Source organism: Chenopodium album, chromosome 2 (assembly GCF_948465745.1).
Source record: "Chenopodium album chromosome 2, dcCheAlbu1.1, whole genome shotgun sequence".
In the NCBI taxonomy this organism is placed as follows: Eukaryota; Viridiplantae; Streptophyta; class Magnoliopsida; order Caryophyllales; family Amaranthaceae; genus Chenopodium; species Chenopodium album.
In genome coordinates, this window is record NC_137835.1 from 70,558,672 (window position 1) to 70,575,145 (window position 16,474).

At 38.1% G+C, this 16,474-nt stretch overlaps 1 protein-coding gene across 1 annotated transcript; it reads left to right on the top strand.

Moving 5' to 3' along the window:
- Positions 1-1,978: 1,978 nt before the first annotated feature.
- On the top strand, positions 1,979-5,553 carry LOC145575054 (uncharacterized). The gene is made up of 4 exons (XM_081632989.1): positions 1,979-3,910; positions 4,025-4,563; positions 4,696-5,437; positions 5,533-5,553. The coding sequence occupies exons 1-4, from the start codon at positions 1,979-1,981 to the stop codon at positions 5,551-5,553; spliced, it is 3,234 nt and encodes a 1,077-aa protein (XP_081489115.1).
- The last annotated feature ends 10,921 nt before the right edge of the window (positions 5,554-16,474 follow it).

Here is a 16,474-nt window from a genome sequence, read left to right on the forward strand (position 1 = left end):
TTGCATCTCATGTCATGATCATATTAGTCTACAAATCTTTTCTTGAAATACTTAGTTAGATTCACAGAACAAATGATTACTATGTAATGCATTTGAGCACGACCATGCATTTTTTAAATTCTCCCTCTTCAAGGGGCCAAAACACATTCCTATTTAATAGGTAGACTCAATCCAATCTTGTGGCAACCAAAGCTCCCACTCAACTCATGAAGCAACCGGGAAACACCCTTTACAATCCCCAGTTAAGGCTTGAAGTTTGAGTGTAACACAGTTAAATCAACCATTGAATGGAATTAGTGTTCCACTCATGTCAAAGGAATCCACTAATATATCCGGAAGTTCTATACTTGAACTTCAAAGTAGGTCTATAGTTCAATCATGCATCATTCATGCATATCCATGTGATTGACCGAGCATCATCACTATGCTCCTATAGCCCATGAAACTACACTATCCAATCAATCTTACATGCTAGTTCAATTTAAGAAATCATTTATGTCCAGTTTAATGATTCTGAACTAGGAACTCAAATAATATATGGATTTTGTTCACCTGTGGGGTTTCATTCACCAGGTCATCAACCTCATGAGCCCATCAATCCATAATTATTTTGGACATTTTATTTAACATCGAAAACCATAATTAAATAAGAGAAATAATAAAATTTCTGATTAAACATAATTCTGCAAATGAATGTATTACATATGTAACTTATTGTAGGGAATATTTCAAGCATAATCCCTAGCTTGAACCCCACTGTGATCATACACTAAAGTACGGTGGCGTCCAAAGGGAAAGAAGATAAATCAAAAGAGTCGCCAACAAGTTTTAGGAACTTGTAAACCGTTCACGAGGTGAAGGTTACACTCCTTAACGATCCAGGAGATCGTCAACTCCAATAGGTTTGGAACCATGACTGGTAGTTCGGGGATGAAGGTACAAATCCAACCTAAAAGAGATTAAACCTGCCCTAATAATAGTCCTCTACTTTATTCTGATCGTATTCATGTGCGCTTTCTGACTAACATGCAATCAATAGGATTAACCTTAAACCTATTTATCTATGTTGGTTGAATATTAATGCACAAATAAATCTATTATTGGCGATCACTTGAATTATAATCAAATTAACCCTAAACAAGATTATTAATTATCTTATTAAGCGTGATTACAAGTACCAATTCCCTTTAAACATGCATAAAAGGTGTGATCAAGCAATAACAATAAATATCAAGCAACATAATAATAATCATCAAAATAATAACAATCATAAATCATAATCATGTTAAAGCATAATAATAGCAAAATCCTAGGCATGATACTAACAAGATTAATAACAAACCCTAGCATGTTACTAGGGCTGTTCATAACCGGGTACCCGGCTTTTTGGGTACCCGAAGAGTCGGGTACCCGCCTTTGCGGGTAGTCAAGTACTCGGCCCATGACCCGACCCGCAAACACCGGGTACTCGGATTTCACGGGTCAGGTCATCGGGTACCCGTTTAAAATCAAAATTAAAATTAATTTTTTTTTTTTGAAGACAAATGCAAATTAAAATATTAATTCATTAACATAGATGATGTATACGGAGTACTGATATTGTTACACACTTACAAAACCAAATCATGTACTATTCAATTCATTAATTTAATCTAAATGCCTTCACCAAAAAAAAATAAATAATTTAATCTAAATGCAAATAATTACTTAGTATAACCAAAACCTTACGTTACAACTTTGCCATTCATTATTCTCAAGAGTTGGGGCAATTCCATGGTATTTCACTGCAGTATATGCCAGCCCAGACCCTACTCAAAGGGTTCAATTATGGGAGGAGCTCAAATCTTTTGCTTTAAATCACAATCACCCCGGGCTTATAGCCGGAGACTTCAATGACACTCGATTCGCTTCTGAAAGAAATAAATCGTGTCGTGAAACGGACAGAAGATCAGCTCGATTTAACTCATGGATTGAAGACATGGAACTACTTGAGGTTGAATTTTCGGGTGCTTCGCATACTTGGGCAAGAGGATTGACCCCGGAGACTCGTCAGAGTGGTAGACTAGACAGAGCCCTATGCAATAAAAATTGGGTTGTTCGATTTGAAAAGGCATCTATGAAACACCTAACGGCAATCCATTCTGATCACTGTCCCTTGTTCATCTCTCCAAATGGTTTTGCTCCACTGCAAGCTCTTCATCGCCCATTTAGATTCCAGGCAACGTGGTTATCTCATGAAAATTTTCGAGATTTTATTTCAGCCAATTGGGATAATAATAGTGCTCTTATGCCTGCCTTAAATAAACTTTCTCGTGATCTCCAAACTTGGAACAGAGATGTTTTCGGCAACATCTTTAAACAAAAACGCACCCTTGTTGCTCGGCTGGGGGGTATCCAAAAATCCTTGGCTGTGAAGGTGGATAGAGGTCTGCTGAAATTGGAGTCTCGTCTGCGTAAGGAGCTTGATGTGGTCCTAGATAGAGAAGAGACTTTGTGGTACCAAAAATCCCGTATTGATTGGATAAAAGATGGCGATCGTAAGACGACTTTTTTCCATCTTAGTACTATTGTCAGAAGGTGGAAAAACAAAGTTCTTGCATTGAAGAAGTTAGATGGAACTTGGCTTCGAGATAAATGTGACATACAGTCACATATTGTTGAATATTTTACTAGCCTATTTACTGAAGAGGGAGGCCCGTGTGAATATGAATTACCACAGGATGTTTTCCCTAATCTCTTGAATCAGGATTGGAACCTGCTCACTAGGTCGTACTCGAAATTTGAGATTGATGATGTGATTAAGGAGATGGGAGCTTTGAAAGCGCCAGGCGGCCCAGATGGATTCCAAGCACTCTTTTATCAAAAAAATTGGGATTTTATATCTCCTACTGTGTATAATTCTCTGCTTCCCATTCTTGAAGGTAAGGGCATACCCTCTGATTTTAATGAGACTTTTATAGCCCTTCTACCAAAGGTGGATAATCCCGAATTTGCTTCCCAATTCAGACCGATTGGACTATGTAATGTGGCATACAAGATTGTGACTAAGGTGGTAGTTAACCGCTTAAAATCTGTGCTCCCAAATTTAATATCCAACACTCAAGCAAGTTTTGTTCCGGGTCGTCAGATTACGGATAATATTGTTATAATGCAAGAAGTTCTCCATACAATGAGGAAGAAACAAGGGGCTAAGGGTTACATGGCTATCAAGATTGATTTTGAAAATGCCTACGATCGTCTTCGATGGGTCTTTATACGGGATACTCTTGTTGCTATGAACTTGCCGATTACTATGATCAATCTCATCATGGATTGTGTCACCACAGCTTCTCTTCGAGTTTTGTGGAATGGGGAACCATCTCAACCCTTCAAACCAAGTAGGGGAATCCGTCAAGGTGATCCTTTATCACCATATTTGTTTGTCATGTGTATGGAACGTCTCTATCAAGTTATTGAGGAGGCTATTTCTTTTGACTTATGGAAACCCATCCGAGCAAGTCGAGGTGGCCCAATTTTGTCAAATTTGTTCTTCGCGGAAGATATTGTTCTATTTGCAGAGGCTGATATTTCTCAAGCTGATCTTATAAAATCGTGCCTAGCCCGGTTTTGTGATGCATCTGGGCAGAAAGTTAGTCTACCCAAATCGCGTGTTTTCTTCTCGAAAAATGTGACCTCTATGGATCAGCAAACAATTGGTGAGGCTCTCGGAATGGAAGTAACAGAAGATTTGGGTCTATACCTTGGAATGCCTACTCTCTCAAGTAGGGTCACTAAGGATACTTTCAGCCATCTTTGTGAAAAGATTGACCGCCGCCTTTGTGGTTGGAAATCAAAATATTTATCTCTTGCTGGTCGAATGACTTTAGCAAAGTCCACCCTTTCCACAATGTCCTTCTATTCGATGCAAACGGCAAAAATTCCCAGAGCAATTTGCGAAGACATAGACAAAAAAACCAGACGCTTTGTCTGGGGGGGCGATGAAGATACAAGAAAAGTGCATCTCCTTTCTTGGTAATTGCTACAGCGTCCTAAGGAACTTGGGGGTATTGGTCTAATGTCGGCTAAACAAGCAAATGCGGCATTCCTCACAAAGTTGGGTTGGCGTGTCTTGACAGAGCCTAACACCCTTTGGTCAAGAGTCCTTAGAGCTAAATACTGTAAAGGTCGCTGTGATGTAGATATGTTCGAACATAAAAAAGGAGGCTCGAATGTATGGATGGGTATTACAGATAATGCGCATATCCTAGCCAAAGGTATGAAGACTGCTATTGGTAATGGTTCACAGACTCTATTTTGGGATCACTTATGGGCAACTGACAGGCCTCTAAGTGACCTTGCTGTCTCTCCCATTCCTGAAACTCTAGCTGGTGCCACTGTAGAAGAGATGTGGGAGTCTGATCAGGGGTGGAGGTGGAACGTGATTGCCCCCTTCCTTGACTCAGACACGCTGAAGTTAATTCAACACCACAAGGTTCGACCTGACCCAAACATGGGTGATTTAACCTACTGGAAAACTGGTTCAAAGGGCAAGTTCTCCATTAAATCAGTCCTTAACATTATGCGGCATGAGACTGATTTCCTTGACGAAGAATGCTAGAATCTAATTTGGAAAGCTCCTCTCCAACAGCGGATCAGGGCGTTTCTATGGCTCGTCTGTCATGATCGATAACTTGGTAACTTAAATCGATTTAAAAGACGTCTGACTGAAGATGCGAGTTGCTTTATTTGTGGGCACGCTGAAGAAAGCACTTTGCATATCCTCCGTGATTGCCCTGCAGCTAGACAAGTGTGGCGTATTGTATTAACTACAAACTTGGCTAATAACTTCTACAATAAGCCTCTTAAAGAATGGCTAACCCACAATCTGCAAGATTCAGGCAATGAAGATGATCAGGGGTGGCCGACTTTATTTGGTATTATTGCTTGGTGGGTGTGGAAATGGAGAAATTGCCATGTCTTTAATAGGAGTGATGAAATTCCTGTTGACATTGGTGCTTTCATTCGCATCAGAGTGGATGAGGCTTTCTGTAGTATGCATACTCAAGTTCCTAATGTTCATACAAAACAGAATAAGAAGCAGAGTTATATAACATGGCGCTCTCCAAGCTTTGGTTGGTATGCACTTAACTGTGACGGAGCAGCTAAGGGGAGCCCAGGTTTAGCTGGTGGTGGTGCTTTAATTAGAGACCAAGATGGCAACTTTATATCTGGTTTCTCAATGAATCTTGGAAGATGTACGTCCTTTCGTGCTGAAGTTATAGCTCTTACTCGCGGTCTTGAACTGGCAAAAAACCTTCAGATCACACACCTCGAAGTTCAATTAGATAACTTAGCCTGTGTGCAAATTCTACAACAGGGAAAGGCCCCTAGTGGCGAGTGTGTTCATGAGATCTCAAGATGTATTAGCATGATTAAGGATGACAATTGGGAAGTACAGGTTACACATGTTTTTCGTGAAGGAAACCGCGCGGCGGATTGGTTGGTCAAGCGCGGAGTCTCTCAAGACACTCATTTAGATATTCTTGATTTCAGGTGTGGCTTTCCCACGCCTAGTTCCTCCTTGATTGTGTGTTTATTTGTTTTCTTGTCTGTTCTTTCATTTTATTTTCTTTGTATTTGGCTATGCCTCTCTTGAATCAAAAAAATAAAAATAAAAAATAAAAATTATTCCCAAATTATACACTTGATGCATCCGTCATAGCCACTGTTGTTGACTCATCTTCCTGGTTAATCTTCCCAAGCAAATATTCGTCTCACCCCGAAGAAAGAATAGGCCGAAAAAAAGTAGTAGTGTAGTATACTAGTATTATATAAATGAGCATCAACACTTTAGCATATTTCTCATTGTCTCGTGATTCCGTGAGCGGGTTGGCCGGAAATATGTAGTAGTGTAACACCCAAAGACTCGTAAATTAAATAAATAAATCCCAATATGTAGATCTCGCTGTTAAATCCTAATAAATTGAGAATGGAGAGGTGTTGAGGTTGGTTGGGCGGTGAGTCTGGAGTGTTTGGGAATTGGGAGTGAGTTTGGTGAGATGAGAGAGAAAGCTATTGTGGGTTTATGCGGCTATTGCTAGACAACACAAATGAATAGAGTATTGTGTAAACCCTAGTAAATGGACTAATGTCTAATGGGCTCTCCAGAAGAAGAAAAAAAAAAAAAAAAAAAAAAAAAAAAAACGGGAATTTAACGGATACCCGAGGAGCTCATAGTGCGGCCCATTACCCGACCCGGAATTTGAAATTTTTAACGGGTCGGGTACCCGACCCGCAAAAATAGGAATAAAATTAAAATTACCCGTCGGGTACTTTGCGGGTCAGCGGGTCGGGTCAACTGGGTCGGGTTTTTTTGAACACCCCTACATGTTACTAAGCATTGAAAATCAAATATTAAACCCTAACATGATACTAACATGAATATTAGGAAAGACAATAAAAGGCATCATAAAAATCATAATTGACATTATATTCTTTACCCTAAACATGATACTAAGAATTTATTGTTGTCACCCTAAACATCAAATCAAGAAAAACATCCTAACATGATACTAGGAATCATAATAACAATCTAAGCATGATTTCTACATCATAATATCAATTAAACAATTAAAACACTTACTTGGATGCCTCGTACCTCTTTCTAATAACAAAATACACACGTTAGTAACTTCAAGGAAAATAATAAACAACAGTTAAATTAAATAATTGAAATAGAGATTTGGGACCAAACCCTCATAAATTAAAACCTTTCACGTCTAGGGCGAAGGCAACTTCGAATTATGCTAGGTGTATCTAGGTCTTGTGAATGCGGAATTTTGTAAAAAAAAAAGGGTAGGTTTAGAAAAGAGAGGGAGAGAAGCTTTAGCTTAGAGAGAATGAATTAGAGAGAATAAGATTTGATTATTGTAGATGATCCAAAACGGAGTTTTTAGGAGGCTATTTATAGAGAAAACCAGCCAAAAAGATAGAAAATCGAACCAGAGTTCTGTCGTGAAAAAACAGAGTTAGCGCCAGACGCTGACATTAGCACGCCAGGAGCTAATGCTGGCGTTAGGCGCTAATCAAGTTTTTGACGCGTTTTCTAAAATCAGATAGAAATTAACCGTACAGGAGGATAAAATCGTATTTTCCTCAAAAACACTCTCTTATTCCGATTAAAACTCTAAAAAGTCAACAAAAGTCAATTTATCAATGCTAATTGAATTAGGAATGAAAAGAACCTTCTAGAAGAATCTAGAAGACTAAAACCATTCCTAATTGCATTAGAAATGATAAATCCATATTAGGCCCTCCTCTAGATCATTGGGCCGCATATAATGTTCAAACCGGGCCCAGTTTAGTAATTTGGCCATAACTTCCTCATTATTCATCGGAATTGGGCTTATAATATATCGTTGGAAAGGTCTTCTCAAGCCCCATCCATCTACACCATTATTGGACCCATATCATGAACCAAAATAAACTAGAATGCACGTTTTTCAAAAATAGGGTAAGAAAAGAAACATTTTCAAAAACAGAAAGAAGAGACATTTTAATAAAAACATCCTCATCACTAGACTTTTCACACTTTAGCTTTATTCGATAATCAAATGAAATGAAAGGTATTCATCACTGGGTTTGGTTTTGGGGAGACACATTTGGGTGTCTACAGAAGCCCCCACTTTGACTGAGTTTGGAGAAACGCAAGTTTCGAAAACAAAAGTCAAAGTATCGATAGGGACGGAGAATGATTCAGAACGTTCTGCGATCCTAAATCATTCTTGTAACGCCGTTACCTGCAAAATAGCATTAGTTAAACAGATAAAAGAGTTAAGAAACACGAATCTTACACCGTCGAGCACACGTCTGTAGAGGTAACCGATTTGTTGTGACGATCTTCCGCAAGCTAGAGAATACCTCCTGAAGACTGCTACGCCTGTAACTGCCTCCAATTTCCGCTGTGATAGTCTTCGAAAAGATCATTGCTTGTAGATCCTTAATGCTGCTATGCCAGCACGTCGGCGTTTTGCTGCTTGTAAACCAGTATGTCAGTGCTTTTGCTGTGATGACAATCCTCTTTTCTTTGGGAATAGTTGCCAACACAACTCTTGTATGATGTATGACAATCCGATTTAGGGAAAGTTGTCAATGCTTCGTAACAATCCATCCTTGGAAATGTTGCCACGATGAAGCGACAATCCGTATCTCAAAAAATTTGCCAAAATCCATTTTTGGGAAAAGTTGCCAATGCTTCGTAACAATCTGTCATAAGAACTTTGCTACGATCGACAATCCACATCTTGGAATATAACCTCTTGAAAGCAATCCACCTTGGAAATTTGCCAACGCTATGCGACAATCTTTTTAGGTAAATATTGCCACAATTGACAATCCGTATCTTGGAACATTTGCCAAAAAAGAGTCGATCGACAATCCACTTCGGGAAAATTTGCCACTTACTGAAATGAATGACAATCCATGTTGAGGAACTTTTGCCGAAATTTATGATGAATAGAGACCTACAACAATCCTTTGGGAAATTTTACCATAGGGAACTGGGTGTATGACAATCCAATCTCGGAAAACTTGCCAGCGATGACAATCCGAACTTGGAAAAAATTGACAAACAGAGAAGGAGCACAACAATCCAGGCTTGGAAACTTTGCCAGAGATGACAATCCAATCTTGGAAAAATTGTCATTGAAGAAGATGCACAACAATCCATATTTGGAAATATTGTCAGTTGGGGAAGACAATCCAATTTTTGGAAAAATTGTCGTTTAAGAAGAATGCGCGACAATCCATTTTTGGAAATAATGTCGTTTAAGAAGAATGCGCGACAATCCGTATTTGGAAATATTGTCGTTTAAGTGCTTGCTTTTAAACCGATACGTTGATGTTCGTAATGAGCCAGTGTTTTAGGCGCTTAAGCTAAGTGAGATGATTTTTTGGAAGGTCAATCACTTATTGCGATTGTAATCAAGCCAACTACTTAATCATGTCAAATTGCTTATAGGGGCTAACTGGCGTACCAAGGAACTCGAAATTGCTGAAAGAGGTTGAAATAACTGCTCTGAGAAGCTTCGAGCTCTGTCGCTGCTGAAATATCGCTGGTGCCAAGAATTGGCTCTATCGCCAGACGCTGGGATCTAGCGCCAGACACTGAACTTTGTCGCCAGACGACAGATGTTGTCGCCAGGCGACAACCTTGTCGTCTGGTGCTGGAGTCGGGTCTTCCCTATTCTGCTATTGCTGCCGCTGTTGCTTGGTTTTGCTCCGAACTTTGAGCTTGGTCGTTTCCTTTCGACCAAATCCGCTCAAATCTTTTGTAAATTAAAGCTCTTCATCTCTAATTTACTGATCCATGTAACTCCTCTTATCTTGGAGGAATCTCATGTGTCATATTCGCGGTTTTTTTTTCGAAAAAAATCCGGGAATGTCCTCGCTTGTTGGGTTGCACCTGCATTTATATCTTTGACTATAGGACTTTGCTTATCTTTCTTTAGGGTTGACCTAAGACTTAGTGTTGCTTGACTCATTGACTTGACACAACTCAAGGTATGAACTTGACTCGCTGTGATTGACTCGAGGTTGACTCGACTCAAAGTGTTTGACACATGTGTTAGACTCAAATCAAGGTGATATGACACAACATGACTCAATGTGTACATGACTCGTGTGTGCATTGTAATGTGATCGTGCGACTCAAAAATGCAAAAAAGCAAAAAATTTCCGTCATTTTTGTGGAGGGTACCGACTTTCTCCTGAAAAAGAAAGACGCGAAAAAAGAAAGAAGCAAAGTTTTTGAAGGTGCATGTTGAATGAGCTTAATCAAATGTTGTCTCTCACGGTACAAGGATTGTAACATCTTAGACTATCCTAGTTGACTCGATAATGAAAGTATTTAGGTAACTTAGGCATGGAGGCTAAGCACTTTATACTCTGTGATGCAATGATGATTAATGTTGATATGACAAGGCATGCTTCAGCGTTATGTTAAGATTTCATGACAAGGGTTCCTAAGGGAAGTATATTTGGTCATGTATCTGTGCGTTGTGTGATAGTGACACTAACGCTAGGCCGCAAGGGCTAAGTGTGTGGAAAATATATTGAAAAGAGTCAAATGATGGTGACTCTTAGGCTAGGGTAAGCTAATGATGTAAGGATCAAGCTCCCAAGTCTAGCTCTAAGTAGATAGGGATGAGCATAGGAGATCGATCCCTTGATATGATCATGGTGTAAGTGTGTGAATGTGAATATGAATACATTCTTATTACAGCCGCACCTCGATGTGAGGTTGCCTACGTATCCGTTAGGAATCAGGCCGAACATAGCTCTAGCCGAACCTCGTACAAGTATGTGCATACCTCAAAAAGGTCTTTTTAAGGGTTGTAACGTGGTTAGGCTAAAGGTTGATGGAGAAGGGGATAAAGGCTCAAGACCCTCGATAAGCCCCCAATGTGTGCAACTTTGCTTTTATATTATCATGCTTGAGGTTTCTCACTTTTGAGTTCTTTTCTTTTTTTTTGATTTAGCATTTATTTTATTTTTATAAGTGTGGGAAATCCCGATCATGCGTTCTATCACTCACTTGGCATTCATGTTTCTTAGGCACGGTACCGAGCACTCGATAAGAGACGCAATCTGAGACATGTTCATATCAAAGACATGTTCATGTCAAAGACATTGGAACACTTGCCCTTTTGTACACTTTTATTTATTTATTTTTCTATTTTTGCTATTTTAATCTTTTGAAGTCACTCAAGCTTTTTATGATATTGAAAACTGCATAAGTTGCACACAATCCCATCCCAAGGTTAGGTAGATATAGGTTGAAAAATGACAGGTCTATCGTTAGACGAGGATCAAAGTGGTTTATGAAGAAAGTACTGTAAATTAGAGAGGTGAAAGGCAATATGATGTGGCTACAAGGGGTGCCTCAAATCATTGATATACCTTGTGCTTAGCTTGACAATGATTTTTTTTATTTTATTTATTTATTTATATTTTTTTAATGCAAGGAAATAAATACTCATTTTATTAAAAGGGAAAAAGAAAGATTCTACAAAATTAATCTAAGGGAAAAGAAAGGTGCCTATTCTAGACTTATTTGGGGAAAGGATAAATAAAAAAAGAAATAGAAAAAAGAGGTCATGAAATCTCGTCGTTGAAGCTCGCCTCTGTCTTGTGTCGTTTGCTTCATCATCACCCAGTCTTCTCGTTAGCTACATGCAATGGGATCTTATTTGCTTCTATGAGATCTTGAATGAGATTTTGAAACCTGTAGCATTCATCAATAGTATGACCGTGTCCTCGATGGTACTTGCAATAAGAGTTGGGATTCCATCTCGAAGATCGATTTTCTGGCGTTTGATCCTCGGTAGGGCCAATAGGTTTGATTAACCCTCGATCATAGAGACGATCGAAAGCAGCATCGTAGGTCATTCCAATGGGTGTGAACTCTCTCCTGGGTTTCCTTTTAGATCCTTGATTGTCCATGGCTAAGACACCATTATGGTCAGAGGTACTAACATTATTACTAGAGTGGGCATTTTTGGAAGAAGAAGGATTGTCGTTCTTCTTCCCTTTCTAGCCACTGTGGTTACTATTGTTAGTAGCTTTTTGTTTTGCGAGGTCATCTTCGATTTCAATTCCGATGTCATAAACGGCTTTGAAAGTATTCAAATTATGTTGATACTTTAAATTCTTCGAATACTTCTCTTGGAGATTCTTGATAAACATCCTCATAGATTCTTTTTCAGTGGGCACCTCAATCATCTTAGCGGAGGTTTCCCTCCACTTATTGAAGAAAGAAGTAACGCCTTCATTCTCTTTTTGTCTTAGCATCTCGAGTTGTCTATAATCGGTTTCAACTTGAATATTGCACTTGTACCTATTAATGAAGCGTTCACTATTGACTCCCAAGTAGAGGTTCTCTCTTTGTCAAGGGAGAAGAACCATTGTTGGCAAACGGTTTCAAGAGATAGAGAAAATATAGAGGGAAACACTTTCTTATCAATACCCTTAATACTCATTATTGTTTCAAAAGCTCTTAGATGAAAATAAGGGTTGTCAGTTGCCTTAAATTTCGGGATGTCGTTGGCATTGAACTTCTGCGGAAGAAGCTCCTTGTCCACCGAGACCCCTTGTGAACTAATGCCTTGAAATTTGTAGTCACTAGATAGCTTGCTCAAGCTCTCTTGCATGAGGTCCATCTGTTGTTGCTTCATAGGGTCATTGATTTTGAGGGTTAAAGCCTTCAATGCTTCATTCACGGTAGTCAATTGATTCCTAAGTTCATTGACTTCTTCTTGACTTTCCATTATCTTTTTAGATTTCCTTTTTTGACGAATCGGTTTATTAAAAAGTAAGACTTGAACAAAGGTGTTGTCCTTGATTAATCGCCCTTGTCTCCTTGACCAAGTACTGTGGAAAGGGAAATTAGGGATATTCATTATTAATTATTTGACTTAAACTCTATTCAACATGTAAAAATGGAAGAAGGTAGGAATAATGAAGGTTGTGATGTGAAGAAAGCATGTAGAGAATGGAAAGATGATGTAGATGGAGAGATATGAAGAATTAGGAATGGAATGTACCCCCAACTCAAATGATGGAAAAAACCGACTCATGCATGATCCTAAGACATGGTCATGGTGTATATACATATTAGTGGGTGCTTTATTGTGAGTGCAAGTGACATGTTAATACTCGTGTCATGACCATGTGGCTAGACTATGTGACTAGAATCGAACAAATACTAAGTTAAGACCTCACGTATACGCATTAAACTGGACAGGCTGTGTTATTTTAGTCATAACTTTTGATCTGTGACTCTGATTGGGATGAAACCAACGCCAATTTAAAGATAAAACTCGGGGCTACAGATCCATAGTCTGTACGACTCGTATTTCTTTCTACAACTCCGGCTATGACCAAAACAAGTTGACGTTTGTGCAGTATATGGGAATAAAAATCCAGGTTGACTTAAAGGAACTATGACTCGATTTTAGACATATTTATTAGATCGAATTAATTAATTAATTAATTAAACAAAGTACTTTAGTCATTAATTAGTTTATTAAGTCTTAACACAAGTCAAACAAATGGTTAGGAAAAAAACACATAGAGTATGCACAACAAATAATGCACAATTAGTCAAGTAGGCACAATATGATGCAATGAGTTTGCAACCTAACCATGGCTCTAGTTTTCTAAAGTTCGAGATATGGGTTAGTCAATAGAGGGTTCATGGTTAATTGTCCGGATGCACCGCGCGGAAGCCTAACCGTGAAGGGTTAGCGCGAGTGGATGGGACACCGCGAGTTTAGAAAAACTCGCTTCCATGGTTTGGTGAATTCAACATTCTCGAATGTACCCTTTGTTGCTCAGAGCGTTCAATCAGGTAGATGGAGCATGAATTCCCAGAGGGTTATGTCCATATTTAGAACACATATTTCAGAAAAGTGAAAAAAAACTCAATCAGGAAGTAAGATCGAGCAAACAGTGCTAAAAACTAGTCAAAAATTAGAACGCATATTTCTGGCTCATGTCAAAGGAATCCACTAATATATCCGGAAGTTCTATACTTGAACTTCAAAGTAGGTATATAGTTCGATCATGCATCATTCATGCATATCCATGTGATTGACCGAGCATCATCACTATGCTCCTATAGCCCATGAAACTGCACTATCCAATCAATCTTACATGCTAGTTCAATTTAAGAAATCATTTATGTCCAGTTTAATGATTCTGAACTAGGAACTCAAACAATATATGGATTTTGTTCACCTGTGGGGTTTCATTCACCAGGTCATCAACCTCATGAGCCATCAATCCATAATTATTTTGGACATTTTATTTAACATCAAAAACCATAATTAAATAAGAGAAATAATAAAATTTCTTATTAAACATAATTCTGCAAATGAATGTATTACATATGTAACTTATTGTAGGGAATATTTCAAGCATTATCCCTAGCTTGAACCCCACTGTGATCATAAACTAAAGTACGGTGGCGTACAAAGGGAAAGAAGATAAAGCAAAAGTGTCGCCAACAAGTTTTAGGAACTTGTAAACCATTCACGAGGTGAAGGTTACACCCCTTAACGATCCAGGAGATCGTCAACTCCAATAGGTCTGGAACCATGACTGGTAGTTCGGGGATGAAGGTACAAATCAAACCTAAAAGAGATTAAACCTGCCCTAATAATAAGCCTCTACTTTATTCTGATCGTATTCATGTGCGCTTTCTGACTAACATGCAATCAATAGGATTAACCCTAAACCTATTTATCTATGTTGGTTGAATATTAATGCACAAATAAATCTATTATTGGCGATCACTTGAATTATAATCAAATTAACCCTAAACAAGATTATTAATTTTCTTATTAAGCGTGATTACAAGTACCAATTCCCTTTAAACATGCATAAAAGGTGTGATCAAGCAATAACAATAAATATCAAGCAACATAATAATAATCATCAAAATAATAACAATCATAAATCATAATCATGTTAAAGCATAATAACAGCAAAATCCTAGGCATGATACTAACAAGATTAATAACAAACCCTAGCATGTTACTAAGCATTGAAAATCAAATATTAAACCCTAACATGATACTAACATGAATATTAGGAAAGACAATAAAAGGCATCATAAAAATCATAATTGACATTATATTCTTTACCCTAAACATGATACTAAGAATTTATTGTTGTCACCCTAAACATCAAATTAAGAAAAACATCCTAACATGATACTAGGAATCATAATAACAATCTAAGCATGATTTCTACATCATAATATCAATTAAACAATTAAAACACTTACTTGGATGCCTCGTACCTCTTTCTAATAACAAAATACACACGTTAGTAACTTCAAGGAAAATAATAAACAACAGTTAAATTAAATAATTGAAATAGAGATTTGGGACCAAACCCTCATAAATTAAAACCTTTCACGTCTAGGGCGAAGGCAACTTCGAATTATGCTAGGTGTATCTAGGTCTTGTGAATGCGGAATTTTGTAAAAAAAAAAGGGTAGGTTTAGAAAAGAGAGGGAGAGAAGCTTTAGCTTAGAGAGAATGAATTAGAGAGAATAAGATTTGATTATTGTAGATGATCCAAAACGGAGTTTTTAGGAGGCTATTTATAGAGAAAACCAGCCAAAAAGATAGAAAATCGAACCAGAGTTCTGTCGTGAAAAAACAGAGTTAGCGCCAGACGCTGACATTAGCACGCCAGGCGCTAATGCTGGCGTTAGGCGCTAATCAAGTTTTTGACGCGTTTTCTAAAATCAGATAGAAATTAACCGTACAGGAGGATAAAATCGTATTTTCCTCAAAAACACTCTCTTATTCCGATTAAAACTCTAAAAAGTCAACAAAAGTCAATTTATCAATGCTAATTGAATTAGGAATGAAAAGAACCTTCTAGAAGAATCTAGAAGACTAAAACCATTCCTAATTGCATTAGAAATGATAAATCCATATTAGGCCCTCCTCTAGATCATTGGGCCGCATATAATGTTCAAACTGGGCCCAGTTTAGTAATTTGGCCATAACTTCCTCATTATTCATCGGAATTGGGCTTATAATATATCGTTGGAAAGGTCTTTTCAAGCCCCATCCATCTACACCATTATTGGACCCATATCATGAACAAAAATAAACTAGAATGCACGTTTTTCAAAAATAGGGTAAGAAAAGAAACATTTTCAAAAACAGAAAGAAGAGACATTTTAATAAAAACATCCTCATCACTAGACTTTTCACACTTTCTCTTTATTCGATAATCAAATGACATGAAAGGTATTCATCACTTGGTTTGGTTTTGGGGAGACACATTTGGGTGTCTACACGTATATTTCTCCAAAAACAAATACAACTTCTAATTACATCATTTGCCTCAACCCAGATTCATTAGCATGTTTCTCATGCTTTGGAAATGGAAGGGGTTTAGTAAGTGGATCAGCAATATTCTCATCCATATGTATGAATTTTGCACATCTTGACATCTCCTCTATCAACGATCTCTCGAATAAGGTGATACTTCCTCTCTACATGTTTGGATTTAAAGTGTGACCTAGGCTCCTTTGATTGAGCAATGGTGCCATTGTTATCACAATACAACTCGATTCCTTTTTGAGCACTTGGTATGATATCTAGCTTAGTTAGGAACTTCTTAATCCAAACTGCTTCCTTAGCTGCTTCAACAACAGCTTAATACTCTGATTCTGTCGTAGAGTCCGCGACAGTGCTTTTCTTTGAACTCTTCCAGCTCGCTGCTCCTCCATTCCGATAGAAAATGTATCCAGATTGTGATCTGAAATCATCTCTGTCTGTTTGGAAACTCGCATCTGTATAACCTTTGACAACCAACTAATCTTTGCCACCATATACTAGAAACATTCCTTTAGTCCTTTTCAAGTACTTAAGGATGTTCTTGGCAACTGTCCAGGTTGCTTCTCCTGGAT

What these genes read in the sequence shown, in the direction of transcription:
- LOC145575054 (XM_081632989.1), top strand. Translation starts at nt 1,979, where the DNA reads ATGGAACTACTTGAGGTTGAATTTTCGGGTGCTTCGCATACTTGGGCA. An exon ending in CCTTCTATTCGATGCAAACG is followed by an intron (nt 3,911 to 4,024) that starts GCAAAAATTCCC and finishes TAATTGCTACAG; the next exon opens with CGTCCTAAGGAACTTGGGGG. An exon ending in ATGACAATTGGGAAGTACAG is followed by an intron (nt 5,438 to 5,532) that starts GTTACACATGTT and finishes TCTTGATTTCAG; the next exon opens with GTGTGGCTTTCCCACGCCTA.